Below are 22,668 nucleotides of genomic sequence, written 5' to 3'. Positions count from 1 at the left end.
GCCTAGCTAAGGAGGGGTTTGACATTATCTTGTACAAAGCCATACAGCTTCTGAGCCATTGGAGGTTTTTCCCGGGAAGGTGAAGTGATCAGAGCTGTGTCTCAAAGAAAATGAACCAATAGCAACAGGTTCTGTGATGATGGAACTGGGTCAGTGATGAGGAGGGAAGATGTGAAGAGTGTGCTAAGGAAAGGAGGAGGCGGCTGCTTGTGAGTTATACCTGCTGTTGGGCAAGAGGAGATGGCTCGCAGCTTCCTTCTGTCAGGAGGATGAGTGCTTCCCAGGGCACAAGGGCTGCATGGGCAGCAGCCATAGGTTATTGAAACAGGGCAGACTGAGGACACCGGGCCTGGCTGTGGGTGGTTGGTTCTCACCAGTACTTTTCAGGTGAACTTTGATGTTAGTTTTGTGGTTAGCATTCCCACCTCGTTCTGTAGTTCTGTAGCTTCCTGGCTTTGTTTAGTGCTTCAAAGGTGAGGCCAGTTACACTGCAGCTAACAGTGCCCAAAATGTATTTCCTGACAAAATGGTCCTGTGACTAAGTTTGGGAAATGATGGGTTAATAAAGTGAAAGGAGTTTCTTGACTGCACAGTTCCTCAGAGCCCTTGGTGTGTGTCATGCTTTTCCAGAAGCAGGGTTCCCAACCTGATTTGACCAGGGACATGTCTTCCCACTGAGCATATTTCCTGGAACCCATTTGAGGAAGTCTGGTGTACAGTGAGTACTGTGAGCCTGGGTCTACATCTTGGCTCTCTCCCTGATTCCCTGTGTGTTTCTGGACCACACCATGTGTGCCAAATGCCCTGTATCTGGACCCCAACTTTTTGCTTTGTCTCTATATTCACTACCTCAGTATCTACCGTCCACAGCTCATCATTGTTTCTTCTGAGCCAAGAGATCTCTTAGTGATCTGATCTGGATCTATGTTCTTCCAGGCCAGAAATTTTGGAGGCATCTCTGATTTTTCTAACTTTCTTCATCCTCTTGGTGGCAGTACCCACTACTGCTTCTAAGCTTTTGTTCTTTCCAGCTGTTTCTTTTCTTTCCCCTCAGTCTCTTTTGTGGTCTAATTGCCTCTCCCTATGGAGTTTGGTTAACCTCTATATCAGGTCCCTTTACTCCCCACTACCTTCGGATCCGCAGCTGGGGTCCTTCACAGTGAGCTACACACACACCCCTCTCCTCAAAACAAATTTAGAGAGCCACATCAGTTCTTTTTTTTTTTTAAGCCTTCCCAGCTGGCTAGTGACAGAGTTAGGTCTCAAATATAGGATTTTTGAGAAAGGAGTTTCTTTTTTGGTACTGGAGATTGAACCCAGGGATGCTCTACTACAGAATTATATCCCAAGTCCTTTTTACTTTTTATTTTGAGACAGGGTCTACTTTCCCAGGTTGTACATGAACTAGTTATTTTCCTGCCTCAGCCTCCTGAGTAGCTGGGATTATAGGCAGGTGCCACTGCATCAAGCAGAGAAAGTGCTTTCTCATTTATGATTACTCATGCTTACAATGGCCTGTCAGGAAGTCTGAGCAAAATTATTTCCATTTTCCAGTGGAGTCTGAAGTGCGCCATAGGGTAACCTGAGGTTTGCCCAGCTCTGGAGTGGGCGTGGGGTATTGCTAGAACATAGGGCTTTCAGCACTTAGGGATTTCCTGAGATGATTGTTCACCCTAGTGTTGACTATGGTACCTGTTGCTGGGCACCATTCCCATGACCACACTGCTGCCCAGAAGGAGATGTCTCCTCTGTAGGTGGGGCTTGGTCATCTGATGTAGTTTGCAGAATAGAGTGAGCTACTAACTTCCCTTTCCTTCCATCTCTCTAGTTGGCCCCATGCTGATTGAATTTAACATTCCTGTGGATCTGGAACTTTTGGCAAAGAAGAACCCAGAGGTAAAGGTGGGTGGCCGTTACACCCCCAAGGACTGCATCTCTCCTCACAAGGTGGCCATCATTATTCCATTCCGCAACCGGCAGGAACACCTCAAGTATTGGCTGTATTACTTGCACCCAATCCTGCAGCGCCAGCAGCTGGATTATGGCATTTATGTTATCAACCAGGTGAGGTCTGGAAAAAGGTAAAGAGGGAGGGAAAGTATATGTGCCCATATGTGTATAATGCGTGGCAGGAGAAGGGGAGTGATTTCCTAGACACCTGCATTTTATCGTGCAGAGCCAATGGTACCACCACTACTTTATTTAAGCAGTATAGATGAGCTAAATGCCAAACAATGTCCTTGCTTGTTGCTATAAGCTCTGATAACTAAAGGGAATTGCTGGAGTGTTTTTTTGCATATTTGTTTGTTTGGGTTTTTTTTTTTTTTAAGTTAGCCCTCCAGCAAAATTGAGAGACAAAAATGGAAACCCTAATTATCCCAAAGTAAAGCACTGATTATTTCCTATCTTTGGGTAGCTGTATACTTCCCTGTTATTTTTAAAAAACAAAAACTGCCCATTTAGATATCAGACTTCTAGGCAGCTTTAGAATTTATCCAGTCAGACAGTGTCTTCTGGGGCACCCACAGGAGACAGTGAGCTGAGCTGAGGCCATATGCCTGCATGCCAGCCTCTGGTGAATTTCTGGGAAAGTCTGACTCAAGGCCATTGAGAGGCCTATGGACTGGGCTGAGTCTGAGAAAGAGTTCTCAGTGTATATCTGATCTGTGCGTGTGCTGGGCTTTAGTCTTGCTTAGGAAACTGATGCTGACAGCACCATCAGCCCCCATAACCACAACCTGGAGAATCAGACTGATCTAAGAGCATTTTTATTGAAATACCTTTGTTTATTCCAGTCTGCTTGAGGAGTATTATTATATTTCCAAGAGTATAACTTTGGTATTTTCAGTTTATCCCAAATATTTAAATTCATGTCCTTAGGCTGTAATCTCTTAGGTACAGTGACACATCTGATTTACCAAATTTCTTTGAAATTCATTTGAAGAGACAGAGTATGCTCATTTCTACAATGCCCATGTCCAACTTTCATTTCAAGATGCACTCTGGGTCATCTTGAAGTAGTAAGATTGTTGGCAGTTTACTGCTTCCATTAAAATAGAGGAACTTTGTGTGCCTTCCCTTGGACCATAAGAGAAGCTTGAAACAACAGTCTGTCCATTCAGCACTTCTGAGGATTGCTGTGGCATGGAGCTGCATCATTTATTACAGAGAGAGTCTCAAGAAGTCTAAATTCTCAGTGTTACCTGTCCTGAAGTTTCTAACCCACTTTTGACAAGTGGGACCTTTCCAGGCAATAATTTGTTATCAATCCCAAATAGCATGTGATTGGGTGGTAACTGCCAAATGCTTTAAAACTCAGAGGAAGGAAAGAGCGGTAACCTTAAAGAACTGGGATGTAAATTAGGTTCTAAAGGCTGGGGGAGAGATGAGCATTTCAGCTGTAGCCCGTGAATGGGGACCTCAAGGAAGAAAGGAGCCTTTACATTCCTGGAGATGGAAATAATCAGTGGAATGGGAAATCTCCAGAGTCTCTAGGGCCAGATGTTAGAGCTGAGCCCATCAGCCAGAGAAGGGCAGAACAAGTCCTATTTACGAGGAAATTGAAGATAGAAGAGCAGGGGTGGCAAAGCCCTTGAGGCTGCTGACTAAGTAAGGTGTAGATCAGGGTCCTATGAATACCTGTAAACAAGACAGCCACAAAGTTGTGATTCATCTTGGAAGAATTCTAGAGAATGTAAGAGTAAACAGATAAATATTCTGCAAAATGCAGGTCACTTCAATCCAGTAAGTGTTTGTTTCAGAAAGTCCTGTCAAGAAGCATTTGTCTGGTAGAGTACATGATGTGGAGAGTCATGTTAGATTCATTCCACTGTCTTTCCTATCTCCCTTCCCTTCGTTCTTTTTTGTCTAATCCACTTAACTTCTCTTCTCTCCACCCCGCCCCCTCTCCCCTCCTACATCCACAAGACTGGGATCCCAATTAGAATAAGACTTGCTCCATGTTTGTATAAATATGTCAAAATAAATTCTACTGTCTCGTGTAACCAAAAAGAACAAATAAAATTAATTAATTATTCTCCCACGTTAATCTCAAATATTAAATACAATATAAAACAAACAGTAAAATTTAGTCATCAGTTTAAGTACCTACAACACAATTTATATAGATAATATAGCAGGCTTGGAATGCCATTTAACACATAGCAAGATTCAGGATCCTGTTCACTATTAAAACAATGGCAATGAGCACCCAGAAAAAGTCATCATTACCAAGCACCAGCAAGGATATGCCAACTGCATCTTTTTTTTCTCTCTGATAGTTGTTATACCAGTAGCTGAGTGATACACTGTAGACACAGTTTGGTCAGATCTTATTCAGCAAGGCATCTTATGGCCTCCCACACATCTGCTTTGAGCAGATGATAGACCATTGTGCTTTGGGTAGTAAGAGTTAGATTAAAACACATATTTGGTAAAGAAGGTAATAAAAGTGAGTTAATGATGCTGCTGAATTTTTAAATTCAGCTGCCCATGGTCAAGGAAGACAAGAGGAGAACATGCTAATGTATAGCTATGTTGAATTTTAGGTAAATGTGAGCATGCCCTGTTTAACTGAAGTCAGAACAAATATTGGATCAGTAAAATTAAGCCATTAGCTTAAGTACCTGTAATAAAATTTATATAGATATACAGCAGGCTTGAAATAATAGTTTTCTGAATGTTTTACACTAGCTACATGCCACTGCCTATCCAAATCCAAGTTGGCATAACTAATCAACCTAGCATGGACCAGCAGAACCACTGTGTTAGCTAATACTGGACACTGGTTAAGATGCCCCTGCCCCTTTAAGATTAGAGAGAAATAATTCTTAAAATCAAAGTAGCCTCTGAGATACCCAGTCCAGGGTTCCTATATACATTTGAGGAACTCAGGTCTCATTCTTGCAGATTCTTCAGTGTGCACTGGCATACTGTTATCCCCAGAAGAATTTCCCAAGCTTGTCTAACCAGAGAACTGTTTTTGAAGAATCATCTCAAGTGACAAATGCTTTGTGAATCACACTTGGGGGGATAGCAGGCCTAAATTAACACCTCTTCCCTACTACCTCTTTACTTTCTTTGAATACCAGGAATTCCCCATTCCTCTTCCCACTTACAACTTACCATAAAAAAGTATTTTATTTTTTGAAGCTGGAGATGTAGCTCAGTGCTAGAGCACTTGCCTAGCATGTATGGGCCCTGGGTTTGATCCCCTCCCCCAGTGCCCTGCCTCCCATATTTAGTCTTTCAAATATATTCATCCCCTTTTTCCTGTCTTATTAGTATCAACTCCCATATTTTCCTTTTCTTCCAAGGGTTGACTTTCCACCAGGAGAATCCTGCCCTCTTTTCCCTCTCCCGCAGCTGATCTTATATCTTCCATTCCAACTCCACCCTGATTATCCTTTTGGGAAAATGTGATCAGAGTCCATATAACCAAGCCAAGAAGCAGCTTGAAGTTTGCCCTCCTTTCCAGGAAGGAAAATTATCTAATACATAATAAAATGGTGATAGGAACCCAAACCTTGAAAAAGAAAAGTGCCCCATTTAGACCACACCTTATGTACAAATTAGAAACTTCCTGTGTTCTCTGCTTTATGCTCATATTCTAGAAGAGGATAAAAGAGATTTGTAGTGCCAGGCTTTGACTCTTGCCGATTATTTGTTGAGCAAATAAACCGGACGGGCTCTTTGGCTTCATTAGAGCCTTTTACTTATCCCCATCCTAGACATCTGGTGTCATTTTAACTCTTCAGTGTCAACACCCTACTTGAGATTAGAAACAAAATCACTTAAAATGGAAGTGGCCTCTGAGATATCTAGTCTAGGGGTTCTCAAAACAGATTTTTTTCAGTACGGAACTTTTTTCTGCCCCATTGAAGAATTACACAATCCCCCATTTACAGCAGGTCACAATAGTAGTGTTCTACTTGAAGTGGGAGCGCTGCTTTAGCTCTACCTCCTTAGTTTCTCCTTCAGTATTTGCTAGAACTTGCCCAGACCCCAGAAGCCAGACTGAAAATTTCTGCTCTGCGTCACAGGTGAGGAAATCAGGACTCAGATATAGCGAGTGACCAGTAGAAAGTTACATAAATAACAGTAGGGCTACATGGCTCAAACCCCACCCAGTGTCCTCTCATTGTATCACAATAACTCTCCTTGTGGTCATTTAGTCTCTTCCCTCTGGGTGTTTCTCAAAGCCCCGTGTCCAGGCCTGGGAGTGAGCTCCATGCTCAGACCACCAGGGTTCAGCTCTGGCTCTGCCACTTCACAGTCAGTGACCTTAGGTAGCTATGTAAGCTCTTCAGACCTGAGTTTCCTCCTTGGTAGGCACATGTGAAACACCTGGCACATGATAAACTCTCAGTAAATATTAGCTGTTAACTGCTATGATTTGCGTCTTACTGCTATGATTTGCGTCTTTCCTCTCCACCCTCCATTCTTCCTTCCTGTTGTCTTTACCTAGTAGTATGGTGATACATTCTTAACTGCTCACCCTGTTCCCTGCTTCACTTGATAGTGCCAGCATCAGGACCTTGCTTCCATTTTTTGTGGACTCCATGGGATCAGAGGGTAATGGGTGATGGTGTGGGTCAGGTGTCAGAATCTCAGAGGACTCAGGGACCAACTATGTAAGCTCCTTCAGAGGAGGATTGTATCTCAAGGCCACAAACAGGGTGAACTTTCACAAGTTTTGTGGCTCGTATCCTGTCCATAGGAAGCTATTAACACCCTTGTTTGCTGTTGGCCCCTCTAACTACCATAACAACTTACATCTCAAAATAAGGGTGTTGGAGGGATGAGCAGGAAGGATGTTACCAGTTGAGATGGAAAAGAGCAAGCATGATTCTTTGTCCTCAGGGTCTCCGCTCCTCCTCCTGCCTTAGCCAGCAGTGTGTGGGAATCCCATTAGGGTCTCTTACAGTTTGGATTTGGAATGTCTCCCAGAGTCTTAGGTGTTAAAAGCTTTGGGGAAGTGATTTTGATCACAGGGCACTAACTTCTTCCATGGATTAATATAATGATGGATTAAAAATTTGATGGTATTATTGGGGAGGTGGTGAAAACTATAGGAAGTGGAGCTCAGTTAAAGGAAGTAGGTCAGTGAGAGCATGTCCTGGAAAGGTATATCTTGTCTCCAGTCCCTCTCTCTCTCTTTGCTTCTTGGCTACCATGAGCTGAGAAGCTTCCTTCCACAGAGCCCTTCAGCCATGATGTTTTGCTTCACTTCAGACCCAAAAGTAATGGAACCAGCTAACCATGAACTGAAACCTCTTAAACTGCAAGCCAAAAGAAATCCTCTTATTAAGTTGTTTTTCTGAGGTATTTTTTCCCAGCGACAAAAACCTGACTAACACGGGGTCCCAGAACATACCTCTCTTGGAGCCAAGAGTGCTGCTCTGAGTCATGAACTCCTACCTTAAGTCCGGCACCAGGACCTTGATGTAGAGATGGATGTCAGAGTGTGAACTGGAATGTACATTGTGCTTCCTCATACTTCAGCCAGGAAAGGAAGCTATAAAACCACCCAAGGTGAATGAAAGGCAGGTTGCCACCTGTCAGTACTAGTCCTGAAAAATAAAATACAACATGCTTATGGGATTGCCCCTTATAAAAATTACAAAATGGGTGAGGAATGCAGGCACAGCTGGCCATGTATGTGTGTCATAACTGTGACAGCCCTTTGCCCCGAATCACTAACCAGGAGTGGTATCTCTGGTTCCATTACATACTTTTTGGTGCCTCTGGTCTCCTCACTCAGCTGCCCCAAGTCTTTCTAGTTTTGACCATGTTATTCCCTCTCTTAAAACCTTATGCATGACCCCACTGACCATAGGCAAGGGTTGAAATGGTCTAAAGCCCTGAGCTTGGCATCTGAGACCATCTGCTGTCTGATGCTGATCTACCTCCAGCCCCTTCCTCCTCATCCCGTATGCCACAGCCACACTGGACTCTATCCTCATCCTGACTTCTGTTCTCCTGTTTTTGCCTTTTCTTATGTTGTCCTCTCTGCCTGCTTTCCTCCCCCAGGGGCGTCTTTCTAAACATTCCCACCCACACATACACATACACACACCTCATTAGCTCTAAAGACTAGAACTGTCTTCTCCCTCCCTGTTGTTCCCAGGCTACTTGGAAGTTTCTAAAAAGGAGTGATTATCTGTGTTTGTACTCATGCCAGTCCCTGGTCTCCCAGTCCCTTGGGCCTGTCTCTTTCCCACCTCCCTGACCATGCAGCTCTTATAGAGTCCACTATAGACTTGATTCAGAGCTTGGAACATGGACCTGTGACTCTTGCCCATTTATTTCTACCCACTCTCAGGACCCCTTTGTCTGGGTCCTCTGGCTGGGTCTGTACCTCTTAGAGGTGAAGCCTCCTCTCCTGTCCTGGCCAGATAGTGACCCTTGGGAACCTGCACAGGCCCTCCCTGGGGCCTCTCCCTTAAGCTTCCTGCTCAGTGTTGACTAGGGTACAAGCTGCCTGTGACACAGTCCAATCTCATTTAGACCTATGGTTGTTCATGGTCGTAAACTCCTTTATGGTCCTTTAAATTTTGACCACCATAGCCTTCCAGTGAGCCAAATGAGTCTCATTGTTCCTGCTTAAGGAATATTGCAAAATGCGGAGACAGGATTTGGACAAAGGTTACCTGAGGCCTAAGGAACGCCTCACCTTACCTGTTTACTACCAGAACACCCCACATATACATGCCAGTGCAGTTTTACTAGGTCACAAGAGTCGGGTGGAGTGAGGCAGTAACAGACACAGAGCCCCTGAGAGCCTTACCTACTTATTATACTGCTGGAGAGACCCTGGCCTAAAGGGCTATGGGAATGTATAGGGAGTACCCAGCTTGCTGCCCTGAGGAATCTTTGGTTTTGAAATTTCTTCACTCTCCTTTTCATCTGTACCCTGTTTTAGGGTGGTAGGAACTATTACAAGGCTGCTCATGTGTGGATCTGGAGAAGCCCTTTGTATCCTCAGTTCATGAGAGTATCTGTCCAGAGAGCTGTTCCTACACATGGTCAAGATCAAGTGAGGATGAAGCAGACCCATGGGTCCACCCTAGTAGTGAGGACTGCTGCCTGAACTGTGACCCCGACTGTATTGGTTTCTGTCTTGATCATCTATCTCTGTGTGCCAGCCCCCACCCCTGCCTTCCATTTCCTCCTTGAGCTGTTTGTGCCCAAATGGATACATGTAGGGATGGGGCTCTTACCTGCAGCCTCCACTTCATTTGGGCTTTTGGGCCTCTCTAGGTGGAAGTGGCATGCGAGAGCTGATGGTGTCTGTACCTCTACTATTTGAGTGCTGTCCCTTTGCTCTGTTCTCCCTTCACTGGCTATGTCTCTTCATTCTCCTGGGGAATGTGTTGAAGCACTTACTGATACTCACATTGCTGGTGAATTGCCTCCCTGGACATTGTTCTGGGAAATTCCATTTTCTCTCCACTCCCCTTGACTCTGTGACAAGGAAACAACTAGGATGCTGCCTCTTCCCTCAAACAGGGGTGGTCAGAATGGGATCCTTTTCTTTTATAGCCTTGACACATGCCTCTCTCTCCCTTTTACCTCTCTCCCTTGCATCCATCCTTCTCTCTTTTTTTCCCTTCTAGCGGGGGCCTTTTGCGTTTACTTGTTAATCCTGCTTATAGCAAAGCAAGCTGAAGGAAGACTCCCTCTCTGTGGTCTGCTTCTTAATCTCCACCTACCTTCTCTTCTGTATTCTCCGTCTCCTATAAAGAAAGAGAAAGGAAGGCCGACTTAACTACTGCTGCCACCCTAACTGCTGCTGCCATCGCTGCCGCCACCACCGCTGCTACCACCCTGGTAATGTCCTCAAATCAAACTCTGCACCAAGGCCCTGCTGGTTAGAATATGTGAATAATTCTGTGAGTGTACTGCCTCTCGCCCTGTGGTCTCCCAGGCAAGGGAAGGGCTTGTGTGGGCTCATTTGGAAACACTGAGATTGCTGGAAGCCTGATCATTGTACAGAAGTCTGAGACACTTTGCCTTCTTTTAATTAAACCAGAGTTGAGCTCATTCCATATGTATATAAATATTTGTCTTGCTTTTTTAAAAAATTCCATATCGTCAGCATTTTCCCATGTTATTTCATGGTATTCATATTCATTATGTTCCATGCCTTCATAGTAGCTGATCACAGAGTTCTTAGAATGAACTTAGCCTTTCTTCTATCAGAAGACTGTAAGTAATACCATACTGGACATCTTTGAGTCTGATGTTTACTCCGTGTTGGCTTCTTCCACATTTAGGATTATCTCCTAGGCTAGATTTTCAGATGTAGGATTATGGGTTCAGAAACAGTTTATATGTTTTTGTAGTTTTTTTTTGTGTGTGTGATAGTGAGGATTGAACCCAGAGCCTTGTGCATGCAAGGCAAGCACTCCCAATTGAGCTATATCCCCAGCCCTTGTTTTTGTAGTCTTAATACAGATGGCAAATAAATTTCTGAAAGTTAAGCCTTTATCTGAAAAGTATTTTTCACCAACTTTCTTTTAAAGAGAGAGAAAGAGAAGAGAGAAAGAGAATTTTAATATTTATTTTTTAGTTTTTGGCAGACACAACATCTTTGTTTGTATGTGATGCTGAGGATCGAACCCGGGCCGCACGCATGCCAGGCGAGTGCGCTACCGCTTGAGCCACATCCCTAGCCCTTTCTCCAACTTTTATCTTAAACATTCTGGAAGTATTAATGCCACCCTCTTATGTATTCTGCAGAAAGGAAGAATGGTCTCAGTGCCTCTTTGATAAGAAGCAGGCATCCCACTCTGGCTTCTGTGGAGCTGGGTCAAAACTCTCCTCAGTGTGTGCCTCATCCAGAATCTCTGCTGAGTTGTTGGTTCTGTGAGCTCTGTCCCTTTGGCCTATGTCCTATGCAGCAGGAGTCAAGGATGTGGTGTTCATTCTACTCTTGTGAGTGATTACTTTGGCTGACAGAGAGCTGTTTCCTTAGCCTGGTTCTTGATCCTGAAGGATCCAATTCTTACACTCATTGGATGAAGAGCTATGTCTCAAATCCAAGTTCTGTTGAAGTTTGTGTCTAAGTCCAGGATGACCATATTATTATGGTTAAATACCAGAACCCAACTGCTATGAACTCATGAATGAGTGGATTTTAACCCTCCACAAGTTCAGCATTTGTATAATCCCTGGCTCTTCCCAGTAATTCTCTAGGCATCACCTTCTTGCTGGTCTACTCTCCCAAGATCCACATGTGGGCCTGCAGGAATGCCCAAGCCAGAGCTGCCTCAACCCCTGATCTATCACCACCTTCTCACAACCCACTCGGCCAAGTTCCTTTCTCTCTGAATCTGAGTATGCACAGAAAAGCACTAGGATGTGTCACTGCCTAGGATGCTGCCTTTTCTAGATCTGTGGTATTAAGAGCCTGGGGTAACTGTGGACCCCAGGGGCAGAGGTGGCTTTATGATAGGCCACCCCTCATGCATGTGTATGGGCGCAACATCATCTCTCTTATCCTATGGAAATTCTGATTCACTGCGAGTCTTAATTGCTGCTGTGTCTTTTGTTGGAGGAGAGGCCAGGTCTTTCCCCAATCCATCATGGTCTGGGGATATGCCTGTTAGTGACACACATGGTCCTGTCATCCAGGGAAGGCAGGGTGGTTGGTCAAAAAAGATCTTATAGAGACAGTTAGGACTTGGACATGGTGTGGAGGCATGGCTTTCTGTAGTTGGTCATCTGTCAGGGTTACCTTACCTACAGCAAAGATTTTCCTGGGGATTAGACCAGACTCTGGTACCTGTCCTAAAACATTCCCAGCACCCTCCTGTCCAAAGGCTGCTTGCAGGTACAGTACACATCCCCTGATGAGCCTCTGTATAGAGCCCCCAGGGAGGTATTTTCATCTTACCTTGTCCATGTCTCTCACATGAATCATACAACAGTTCCTAACTGGTCTCCCTGCCTTTATTTGGATTGAAGCACAAATCCCTCCTTGACATGGAATTATTCTTTAAGGCTCTCTATGACCTAAATAAAGGTAAAGACTAAGTACCTTAGCAAGTGCCCAGCTTGCCTCCAACCCTATGATTTGGTCCACCTCTACCTTCAGGTATCATTCTGGCTTCACCCATTCTGATTTTCTTGTAGTTCCTTGAATGCACTCTTTTCTTCAGAGCCTTTACAAATTTTCTCACCATGCAATGGATTTCTCTGCTCTTAGAACTGTCTTCTCCCTCCCACACCCACCCTCTGAGTTTGGTCTCATTCTGCAATGGCCTGTGCTCAGTTATTTGGGGATTTTATATTACCCCCTGCCTTTTTATCCTTGTCTTCTCCCTCTAAGAGCAACCAGTTGCCCTGGAAAGAAAGGATAACTATAAATCTTGTCTACCAATATAAGGTGAAAGCCCCATTTAAAATCTGGGGCTTTGCCAGGGGCAGTGGTGCACACCTGTAATCCCAGCAGCTCAGGAGGCTGAGGCAGGAGGATTGTGAGTTCAGAACCAACCTCAGCAACTTATCGAGACCCTATCTCAAAATAAAATATAAAAAGGGCCTGGATTGGGGCTAGGATTGTGGCTCAGTGGTAGAGTGCTTGCCTAGCATGTGTGAGGCGCTGGGTGGGTTGGATTCTCAGCACTGCATATGAGTAAACAAAATAAATTCCATTGACAATTTAAAAAATTTTTTAAAAACAGGTGCGCTAGGGGCTGGGGATGTGGCTCAAGCGGTAGCGCACTCGCCTGACATGCGTGCAGCCCGGGTTCCATCCTCAGCACCACATACAAACAAAGATGTTGTCTGCCGAAAACTAAAAAATTCTCTCTCTCTCTCTCTCTCTCTCTCTCACACACACACACACACACACACACACACACACACAAAAATAAAAAATAAAAAAATAAGGGCACTGGGGATGTTGCTTAGTGGTTAGGGTTCAATCCTTGGTACCCCCATCCCACCCTACCCCACCCCCCAAAAAATCTGGGCTTTAAAATGACACCTGCTCCCAGTGCTGGCTCCTTTTCACCAAGTATGAATTTCCATGCATTTCACAAATCTCTAAAGGTTCCTGACTTTCTTCTGCTGTTGAAGATTAATCATGTGAGCCACAGACTTATTAACTTAAGCCTTAATCCTTATTTGAAGCTGGTTAGGAAGGGCATGAGTGAACACCAGAAAAGGTGGAGTCTCCACATTGGATCCTTGAGAGGCATTTTGAAAGGACTGATGGTTCAAGGTGGATGGTGTTGTGATAGTAGCTAACTTGTCACCATGTGTTGTCTCATTTAATACAATCCCCATGACATAAAATAAGAAACTAAGTCTTAGAGGTGTAATATGCCCAAAGTTACTTAGCTAATGTGAAGAAGCTGGTGTTCCTGGGATAAAAATGTGTGCATTTGTCACACTTTAATATTTGATGTGGCCTGACAATAGGTGCCTGATAAATGTGCACTTAAGTGAATGAAATAGCAGATATAGAGAGTGAATATGCCTGGTAAGGACAGGAGGGAATGAGACTCGGGATCTTCCCACCCCTGGGGAAGATAAGGTGGGGCTTGCCAGGCTTGTCTTTCTTGTCATGAACAGTGAATACTCAATGTTTCATTTTCCACGGAAGAGGAAAACACTCTTTCCTCATCTACTCTTCTATAGGTCTGGTGTTCCTAGGGGCTCAGGTAGATAATAGCACCCACTAATGCACTATGTACTTCTTCTCTTCCTGGTTTATACAGATGAGGCCATACTGAGAGGATGGGAGAAACAATGTGTAATTCAGGTTATTTTGGAAAATTGCCTGACCAGTTCTAAGCATGGGCCAGATGCTGGGGTGCTCTTCTGAGTTGAAGGAGCAGTTAGGGCACCGATAGGGAAAAGGGCCAGAGGAAGGTCTTCTTGGGCTTCTCCTCCAGGTTGCCATTGTTCATGGGACTTGGCCCCAGGATGCTCTTTCATGGTTCCAAATTTTTAGTTCTGAAGAAGGAAAGTTTGCTTAGTTCAATCTCTATGAGGTATCTGATTAAAAAAAAAAAAAAAAAAAAAGCAGTCTTGGCCAGCAGGCCCTGTGGTACAGAGATGGCCATCAAGAAGCCCCTTGCACCAGTTTTGGGGGAGTGTACCAAGAGAAACAGGCATGGCATGAGCTGAGCAGCCAGCCTTGGAGTCTTTTCCACAGGTATAAAAAACTGTGGGAATACCTCCTGTTCACTTGTTAAAAAAGTGGTCAGGGGAGCTTCATATTCAAAAAAAGTAACCCTGGTTGAGGGGGGCAAGGGTGTTTATAGAGAACTGTCAAGATAATTGATATGCCATGAATTTAGGAACACTTACCTGATATGACATTCTTCTAGTGAATATTGGCAGTATGTTTTATAACAATAATTTCAATAACTCCATAGTTTTCATATGCAGTTTCTAAAACATGAACTTCTTTTTGCCCCATAACCTACACGGAATTAGCTGGGCCCTAAATTCCAAATTGACTCTTACCTGGTCAGGCAGTGTGCCTTGGGCGCAGCCTTCTCCTTTCACCACGCATGGTTGGAAAGCTTTGTCAGGAGCTGAAGAAAGGCGTTCTTATGTGTAACATGTTTTCTTAGTTCATTTACTATTCTCTTGGCTGCTTTTTCTGACTTCCTGGTATCCGTCTTTCTCTATATTTGCTTCTGAGTTACCTGCCTGATGCTGAACAGCAGTGGGGCATGAGTGCACTCTGTACACACACAGGCAGCCTGTGGAGTACCCGTTTCCAAGTACTCTTTCCCATGTGTGGAGAGATTTTACACGTTGCACTTTTGAGATTACATAATGACTTCAAGTCCTTGTGGGACATTTTCTTCCCAAAGGAGAGGACCCTTATTTGTTGATCCCAAAAGATATGGGAAAAAGTAGTAAGTGAGTATTCCAAAGTATTAGGCCTTTGTTTCCTTATGGTGGTATTGTGAGGTCAGAATGACAGCACATGTATTGGAAGACTTTGTGAACTGCTAAGTATGAGGGATGTGGCTGCAGTGTTGAGACTGTCCCTACTAATCTGAGGCCATAGGAATTGGTACAAGGAGGACCACCCCCTCTTTGCTTGGATCTTCCCTGAAAGGGTTGCCATTTGCCATTGTATGTTGAAATCCATTCATCCATCCATCCATCTATCACTCATTCATTCATGTAGCCAACCAACAACTATTGATTGAGCTCTTGTTATATGACAGTGGGACACATGTGAATAAAGAACATAAGATCCTACCCTTCTTTGAACTTACATTCCAGAGAGGGATACTGAAAATAAACAAGTCAATAAAATATGAATTGCTCGTATACCACTTGGTGCTCTGGACCCCAGTGACCTTCTCTCTCATACCTTCTGATTTTGTCATGGTGTATATCAGACTGCTTCCTATCCTACACTATGAGCACTGTGAGGGCAGAGGTTGAGTTAGGTTCACCATGTTTCTCAGATATTTACTTTAGTGACTGGTGGACACATGAAAGGCACATGATTGGTAATCAAACCATAGTCAAAGAGGGTAGAAATGAAAAATTCCAACTGTCACCAGTTTCCTATTTATCTTTCTTGGAGTTAACCTATTTGTGGTATGTATGTGTGCAAAAAATATATAAATGATACATCTGTTTAAATGCCTTTTTTACCTTTTGTTTTAGAGCTTCCTTATTTTTTTTAACAGCTCTATTCCTTCATATGTTTGCACCATAACTTACTTAACCAGTTCCCTAGGGATGTTTGCAGTCTTTTGCGTTGCACACTGTGTATTTTTCAGCTATTTGCATACATGCAAGTCTTTCTGCATGGCAAACTCTACAAGTGGGATTGCTGAATGACAGGGTTGGCATTCAGGGTGGATTTCTGAAGTAAAGGCAGAAAAAAAATGAGGTCCAAGAGTTGACTAATGACACCGGTCCCTGTGAATGTTTTGCTCACAGGTCTTATGGCCTCTGATATCAGTTTCTTTGTTTCTGCACCAGGCTGGAGATACCATGTTCAATCGCGCGAAGCTCCTCAATATTGGTTTTCAAGAAGCCCTGAAGGACTATGACTACAACTGCTTTGTGTTTAGTGATGTAGACCTCATTCCAATGGATGACCACAATGCCTACAGGTGTTTCCCACAGCCACGGCACATTTCAGTTGCAATGGACAAGTTTGGATTTAGGTAAGAGATGTTCTCCAGAGTGTGCAGTAAACTCTTATATGTTGACTAAGAAATACAGTTTCTCTAGGCTCTGAAGGAGTACGCTGTCTCTGAGAAATGATAGCTTTTTAGGCATAGAGTCAGTTATCATTTGAGAAGGAAAAAGTAATCCAGACATGCCTATAATCTCTGTGTATGCAGATGAGAACAGTTTATTATTTATTTATTTATTTAATTTTTTAAATTGTAGATGGACAAATACCTTTATTTTATTGATTTATTTTTTATGTGGTGCTAAGGATCAAACCCAGTGCTTCACACATGTGAGACAAGCACTCTACCACTGAGCCACAACCCCAGCCCCAAGAACAGTTTTTTCAAAAAATATTTTTAGTTTAGTTTTTTAAATATTTTAGTAGATGTTCACAATACCTTTATTTTGTTTATTTAGGTTTTTATGTGGTGCTGGGGATGGAACCCAGTGCCTTATGCATTGCTAGGCAAGCGCCCTACCACTGAGCCACAACCCCAGGCCCCCCCCCCCACCTGCAAACCCCTCAGAAGAGTTTTTAATGTTTGGGATAACTCTTACCTTTAGGCCCCAAATAGTTGCTAGGTTTTCTTGATTTTTGCTCTTCCCTGCCCCCACACAGTTTGGAAAGCAAATTGAAATAATCCCCTCATCACCACCACTGAATTTTTGAGGTTGGATGCCTCAGCAGAATTTCTTGGCACTTTAAGAAGGAACATGATTCTGTTTCCCAACAGAGCACATGCTTCTGCTTAAGCATGGAGCCCAAACTTTTCCACCAAAATGCCTCTACTGATGAGGCCAGTGATACTTGTCCCCAGGGGCAAGGGTATAATCCAAAGCATTTTGACATGCGAAATGTGACCTTGTAGTTCATTGTTCTATTTTAAAAGTAAATAAATATGCCTTTTATCACTTAATTTATTCATATTTGTATTAATATAAAATTCTTTTAAATCACCCATAAGTTGACTAACATAACCGGTCCCTTCTTTGCTTTAAGTAGAATTGATGCCTCAGGAAGGTATGCTTCAGGGTACCCTGAATGTTAGGTACCCCTATTTTAGGCCAAATAACCAGTGGAAACTGGGCTGTGCAGGCAGCAAGTCCTTTGTGTAGATACAACTACTTTCTGTCAGATTCATTTTGTTCTCATCCTTTATCCTACCCTCCCTGGCTTGGGGCCATTAAGGCTGGGGGTATATATAGGTCTGCCCCAGATCAAAGCTTTTCAGGTGCTAAATATGCTGAAGGAAAGTAAATGGAATATCATTTTCTGACCCTGCTATAACCACTTCAGGTCCTCCCTCTGTCCCTCCCTTTCTGTGTATTTTCCTCTCTTTGAAATACACAGATTCATCCCCTGACCCATCTTGTTCTTCCAGAATGGGGCCCAAGTGATCACCCAGTTCTTTTCCATAGCACCATGTTGGTTTACAGAGAACCAGTCAGGTTTGGGGGATGGAGCAGGTAGGTAAGAGAAATCAGCAAAGGCAGCAAAACCAAAGCTTATCAACTCAATGTATACTTCCACTGAGGTAACTAAGAATCCATTTTTGTAAAAACAGTGATTATCAAAACACCCTATTGGTCTGGACACCTCTGCTGTTGGACAGTAGTGTAAGGTATGCCAAAAGGTAGATGGATGACTTGGCCTCTAAGTGATGACACCTAATTACAAATAAATTACCTTCAACTTATTAAGAATCTTTGCTTGTGGATATTTGTGGTCAGAATTCCTGAATGTATTTGACAATCATAGTTATATCTTGAATTCACACTGTTCTATATGGTTTGGGTGACTTCCCTTCAAAGTCTGAGCTGGAGTTTTTCTTAATTTATGTGATGGCTTTTAGTCTCTTTGGAGTCTAGAAAGAGTCTAAGATTGGGAGCACAGACTGAACCATTTGACCCACAGGAAGGTCTTTGTATGGCCTTTGAGTCATGTCCTGATTCTTGATCTTTCTCATCAGTGCTTATTCTGTGTCCTTTGGGAGTCCACTGTTCATAACCATTGAAATATTGAAATACAAAAAGGTAAGGAAGGATGAGAGCCCCGATGCCCTACTACTTGGAAATATAAAAGTAGATTTGTTGTTATGCATTTTGCTAAGTTGGGATAAAGTAGAAATTTCAAAGAAAATTTTATTTGAGCAAATTTCCAGAAAAGGCGCCTCAGCTGTTAGGATTAGTGTTTAAGCAGTATGCCTTTAAAAGAGTGAACACTAGATTGGTAGATAGGAGCAGGTGGGGAGGGGCGCATGATAGAATAGGCATAGGAAGACTTCAAAGCAGTCTCAGATTTAGGACCTTCTGAATAAGGACTTCTTGTAAGAGCAGGACACATAGAAAGCAGATTTCTGAGCCACAGAGGAAGAATTAGGCTTATGCCCACTCTTGTCACTGACTGGTTTCTAGATAACCACAGAAACAGCACTATTATTAGAAAAAGGAAGATTTTGTGTTTTGATACCTGTGTCTTAGGATAATGTGAGCCCTGATGTAAAATCAAAACGGGACAGAGGGGTTGGGGTTGTAGCTCAGTGGTAGAGCACTTGCCTAGCATGTGTGAGACCCTGGGTTCAATCCCCAGAACTGCAAAAAAAAAAAAAAAAGAAGAAAACCCTCACAAATCTCCTGTCAAAAAATAAAAAGTAACTTTTAAAAGTATTAATTCAGCAAGCTTTCTTTCAGGAATGTCAAGGCTTACTAACCACATGGATCCTCTGTTTTTTTTTTTCCTCCCAGCCTACCTTATGTTCAGTATTTTGGAGGTGTCTCTGCTCTAAGTAAACAACAGTTTTTGACCATCAATGGATTTCCTAATAATTACTGGGGCTGGGGAGGAGAAGATGATGACATCTTTAACAGGTAATAGTCACACCTTAGATCTCTTTCTCTCCTGTGAATCTTCACTTCCGGTATTTGAACCAATGCTTGGTTTTTCTTCAAGGATTGACCCTCAGGTGGACTGTAGTCCCCAGTCAGCCTAGATGCTTAGATTTATGTTACTATATATCCTATAGGTACTTATAGATCCTATAGCTTCTTATCAGGATCTTTAGGAAAAAATGAGCCAAGATTTTTGGATTAGCCTTGGAAAATGTAAAATGAAAAACAGCATGTCACTGAGGTCTGCTTTCAATGGGAAACAATTTTCCTTGGGAAGAATCCTGACTTTTCTCACAGAATCTTTGCTGCTGCATCTTTATTTGGAATACTATTACCATAGAGAAGATAAAAATAATCCAGTGAACTAATAGACCTTTATCTTGTGGTTATTACTGCAAGTAAAAAACCATCTATCAGAGGCATTTAAAATTACACTCTGCTCAATCCTCCCTGATAAAGAGCCTTCAGTCTTGCCTATCAGCTCCTTCTGGGAGCCAGTCTGAACTTGTCACTGAGTTTGATATTAGAATATACCAAGGGGCTGGGGTTGTGGCTCAGGGGTAGAGCGCTCGCCTTGCATGTGCTATACTGAGGTACAGCTAGCTTTCTTGAATTGGAATACATTTATTTGATTTCACAGATGGTGTCTGTCAAAGCAACACCCAAATCATTCAAGGTTTCCATTGTGTGAAAACTTGGGTCGATATCAAGTTGATAGGATCCACACTTAGAAGAAAGCAGGGCTAGAAAGCTGTTGGTCATCCAGGATCAGCCAGTCCTGACTCTAACTTTGGTACTATACTGTTAAGGCTTCGATTTTTGGTCCTCATTCTTTTCCCCTGGACCAATTGAAGATTCTTCCACCCTGTTCTGGTTGCCTCTAGTCATGTTCTCTGCTCTCCTATTCTTTTAAATTATGCACCAGAGAGGTTTCACCACAGTCAAAACCATTTGGGGAATGCTGCACATTGTAACGTTTAGGCAGTGGTACTGTTCCTTGGTATGCTCTGCAGCCTCCATGATTTAGCCTTTGCCCTTTTTTTTTTTTTTTCAGTCTCACCACCTGTCACTTCCTAACCCTTACTCTTTCCAGTAGTCTCTGGAAGCTTTTCTTGTTCACTGAGGGCAAATCTTAGGTCTATACTTGCTCTCAGCTCTGTGCCTTGCCAGTGCTGTCCTGGCTGCCCAAACCGCTCTGGCCGACACACACCTCTTCATCCTCACAACTTGGCTCTGCTGCCTCACTTGGTTATGTCTTCCTCTGTACCCCTTGACCCTACATTCCCCTTCTCACTTCTGACCTGTCACCAAAGGCCTCAGGTTCTGAGTATCCACACTGAAGTTCTGTGAGGGCAGACACCCTCAATGTTGGTATATGCTAGGCAGTCCCACACACTGCAGAACTAGTTGTGAAAGAACAAGGAGTAGGATTGAATTTAAACTAGTGTCTTGCTGGACTGGGTCTTGTCATGATGCTGGGGTTTGGGCTGAGTGAGAATAGCAAGCAGAGTTGACAGATGGGGCAACAGTCTCACAGCTGGGACTATCAGACCCAAGCCTTATGGCACCTCTCTCTTAATAACTTGTCCCTTTGCTCTTTGCAGATTAGTTTTTAGAGGCATGTCTATATCTCGCCCAAATGCTGTGATCGGGAGGTGTCGCATGATCCGCCACTCGAGAGACAAGAAAAATGAACCCAACCCTCAGAGGTGCGTTCTGTATTCATTTTGTGTTCTGTCTTCTCCCCACTTTAGGATGGGACAGGCTGCAGGACTTATGCTCTGGAGAGGGTTTATGTCTGCAGGGAAATAGAGGCATTCAGTCTGGGCAGGGTCAAGTGGGAGAGAGGGTATAGAGGAAAAGTACAGATGAAAATAGTTTTTTCTTAAGATTTCTGTTTTGATACCTTCTCCTTTTTTTCCTTGTAGGTTTGACCGAATTGCACACACAAGGGATACAATGCGCTATGATGGTTTGAACTCACTTACCTACCATGTGTTGGATGTACAGAGATACCCATTGTATACCAAAATCACAGTGGACATCGGTACACCAAGCTAGCATCTTGGTACAAATTAAGGACGTGAAAATGGCCAGAGACCTCTGCTGTTTCTCGGCCAGTCTGCTGGGCTGGTCCCTCTCATTTGTACAATCTGAGTGATAGGTCTCCTCACTCATCATTCAGATGCCTTTCCAGATGACCAGGACAAGTGGAATATTTTGCCCCCAACTTGGCTCGGCATATGACTTCTTAGCTGTATAAGGTGTTTGTCAGTGTAGACTGTCAGCATTTGGGTGCTTCTTGACATTTTCACAGTGACACCCCAAAGAGTCAGAACTGTGCACAGTTCAGAATTTGTAGACTGTGGGGCTTGTTCCCACTGATAAAATGGCTAAATTGTGAAATGGGTAAGAATTTTTGCTCTAAATTGTGGTGAATTTCATGCACTTCATGAAAAATTAGAAACTGCTGCTGAAATTGGATTGGTATATTTTTGAACAATGTTTTAACAGAAAACACAAAATTTCAACCAGTTTCATGTTATCCACCCCATTTCTTTTCAGTGGTATGCAACTATTACAATCACTGTGTGTATGTGTGTGTGTCTGTGTGTCTGTGTGTGTGTGTGTGTCTTAGCAAAAGAATTTTTAAACTTGAGCCTTGAACCTTTTGTCCTGCTAATGTGTGAATTCCAAGGTAACTTTAGCCATCAGAGCGAAACCTTGGGTGTTCTCACTTACAGTGGCCTATCTCCAGATTGTCTGGTTTCTGAATGTAAAGATTTTTTTTTTTTTAAGCAGCTTGTATTTTAAAGAAAGAAAAAAAATTGAGTTCTAATTATGATCTAGCATGATTTTGTGTTGATCCAAATTTGCATAGCTGTTTAGTGTTGTCATGACAATTTATTTTTCTGGGCATGCTATATAAACTTGAATTTCCTATGTATTTTTATTGTGGTATTTTAAATATAGGGAGGAAATTGAGCATTTTGGGGGTGGGATTGGGCGGGATTATATATGCTGTTATGGCCTCAAATGGGCCTCTGATTTAGCTGGCAGGCCAGGTTTTATGAAGAGCAAAATCGCCTTCATTCTCTTGCTGAGGGCTACACCTCCCAGTCAGCATTATCCTGCCAGACCTCTAGTGCAAAGACCTGGGAGACAGCCTTTGCCTACCTGACAGAACTCCTTACTCCCCCACCCTCCCCAGGTGGGCTGAGCAGAGGGAACCTCAGCCTTCTGACAGACCCCTCCGGGCCCTTAGGCTGTGGGACTGTAAAAAACCGCAGTCAGGTTGTTTACCATCCCTTAGCTCCACCCCAGCTGGAGGGACCTTCTGTTCTGGCAGGGCCGGCCTCCCCAGAGCCTCTGCCACCACACTCCCTGTCCCACCCTGCATTACCGGTTCTCCTCCTCCTTCCCCTGCCTCTCTTACACTTCCCTTCTTTCCTTCCTCTCCCATTTCATTCCTTGCCTCTTGCCTGCTCCCCAAAACTTGCCTGGGGCACTCAGGGTCAAACAGACTATTCATTCTCCACAATGACTGTGCCTTTTAATTAGAAAATTAGAAAGTTCATCTGAACCCACACTTTGTCTCCTCCT

General features: G+C 43.4%; 1 protein-coding gene across 3 annotated transcripts in view; it reads left to right on the top strand.

The window, feature by feature from the left end:
* B4galt1 (beta-1,4-galactosyltransferase 1) overlaps nucleotides 1-22,069 on the top strand; it is a 51,489-nt gene extending 29,420 nt beyond the window's left edge. Inside the window, exons 2-6 of one of the 3 annotated variants that reach the window (XM_026387881.2) lie at nucleotides 1,829-2,064; nucleotides 15,976-16,163; nucleotides 18,922-19,044; nucleotides 20,670-20,774; nucleotides 20,994-22,069. In XM_026387881.2, the coding sequence (XP_026243666.2) occupies nucleotides 1,829-2,064; nucleotides 15,976-16,163; nucleotides 18,922-19,044; nucleotides 20,670-20,774; nucleotides 20,994-21,126 (785 nt within the window). In that variant the 3' untranslated portion in view covers nucleotides 21,127-22,069. Of the gene's footprint in view, nucleotides 1-1,828; nucleotides 2,065-15,975; nucleotides 16,164-18,146; nucleotides 18,693-18,921; nucleotides 19,045-20,669; nucleotides 20,775-20,993 lie in introns of those variants that run through there. The other 2 variants (XM_026387882.2, XM_026387883.2) reach the window with 2 other exon arrangements.
* The last annotated feature ends 599 nt before the right edge of the window (nucleotides 22,070-22,668 follow it).

This window comes from Urocitellus parryii, chromosome 4 (genome assembly GCF_045843805.1).
Source record: "Urocitellus parryii isolate mUroPar1 chromosome 4, mUroPar1.hap1, whole genome shotgun sequence".
Lineage (NCBI taxonomy): Eukaryota > Metazoa > Chordata > Mammalia > Rodentia > Sciuridae > Urocitellus > Urocitellus parryii.
This window is presented reverse-complemented; position numbering and strand designations above follow the sequence as displayed.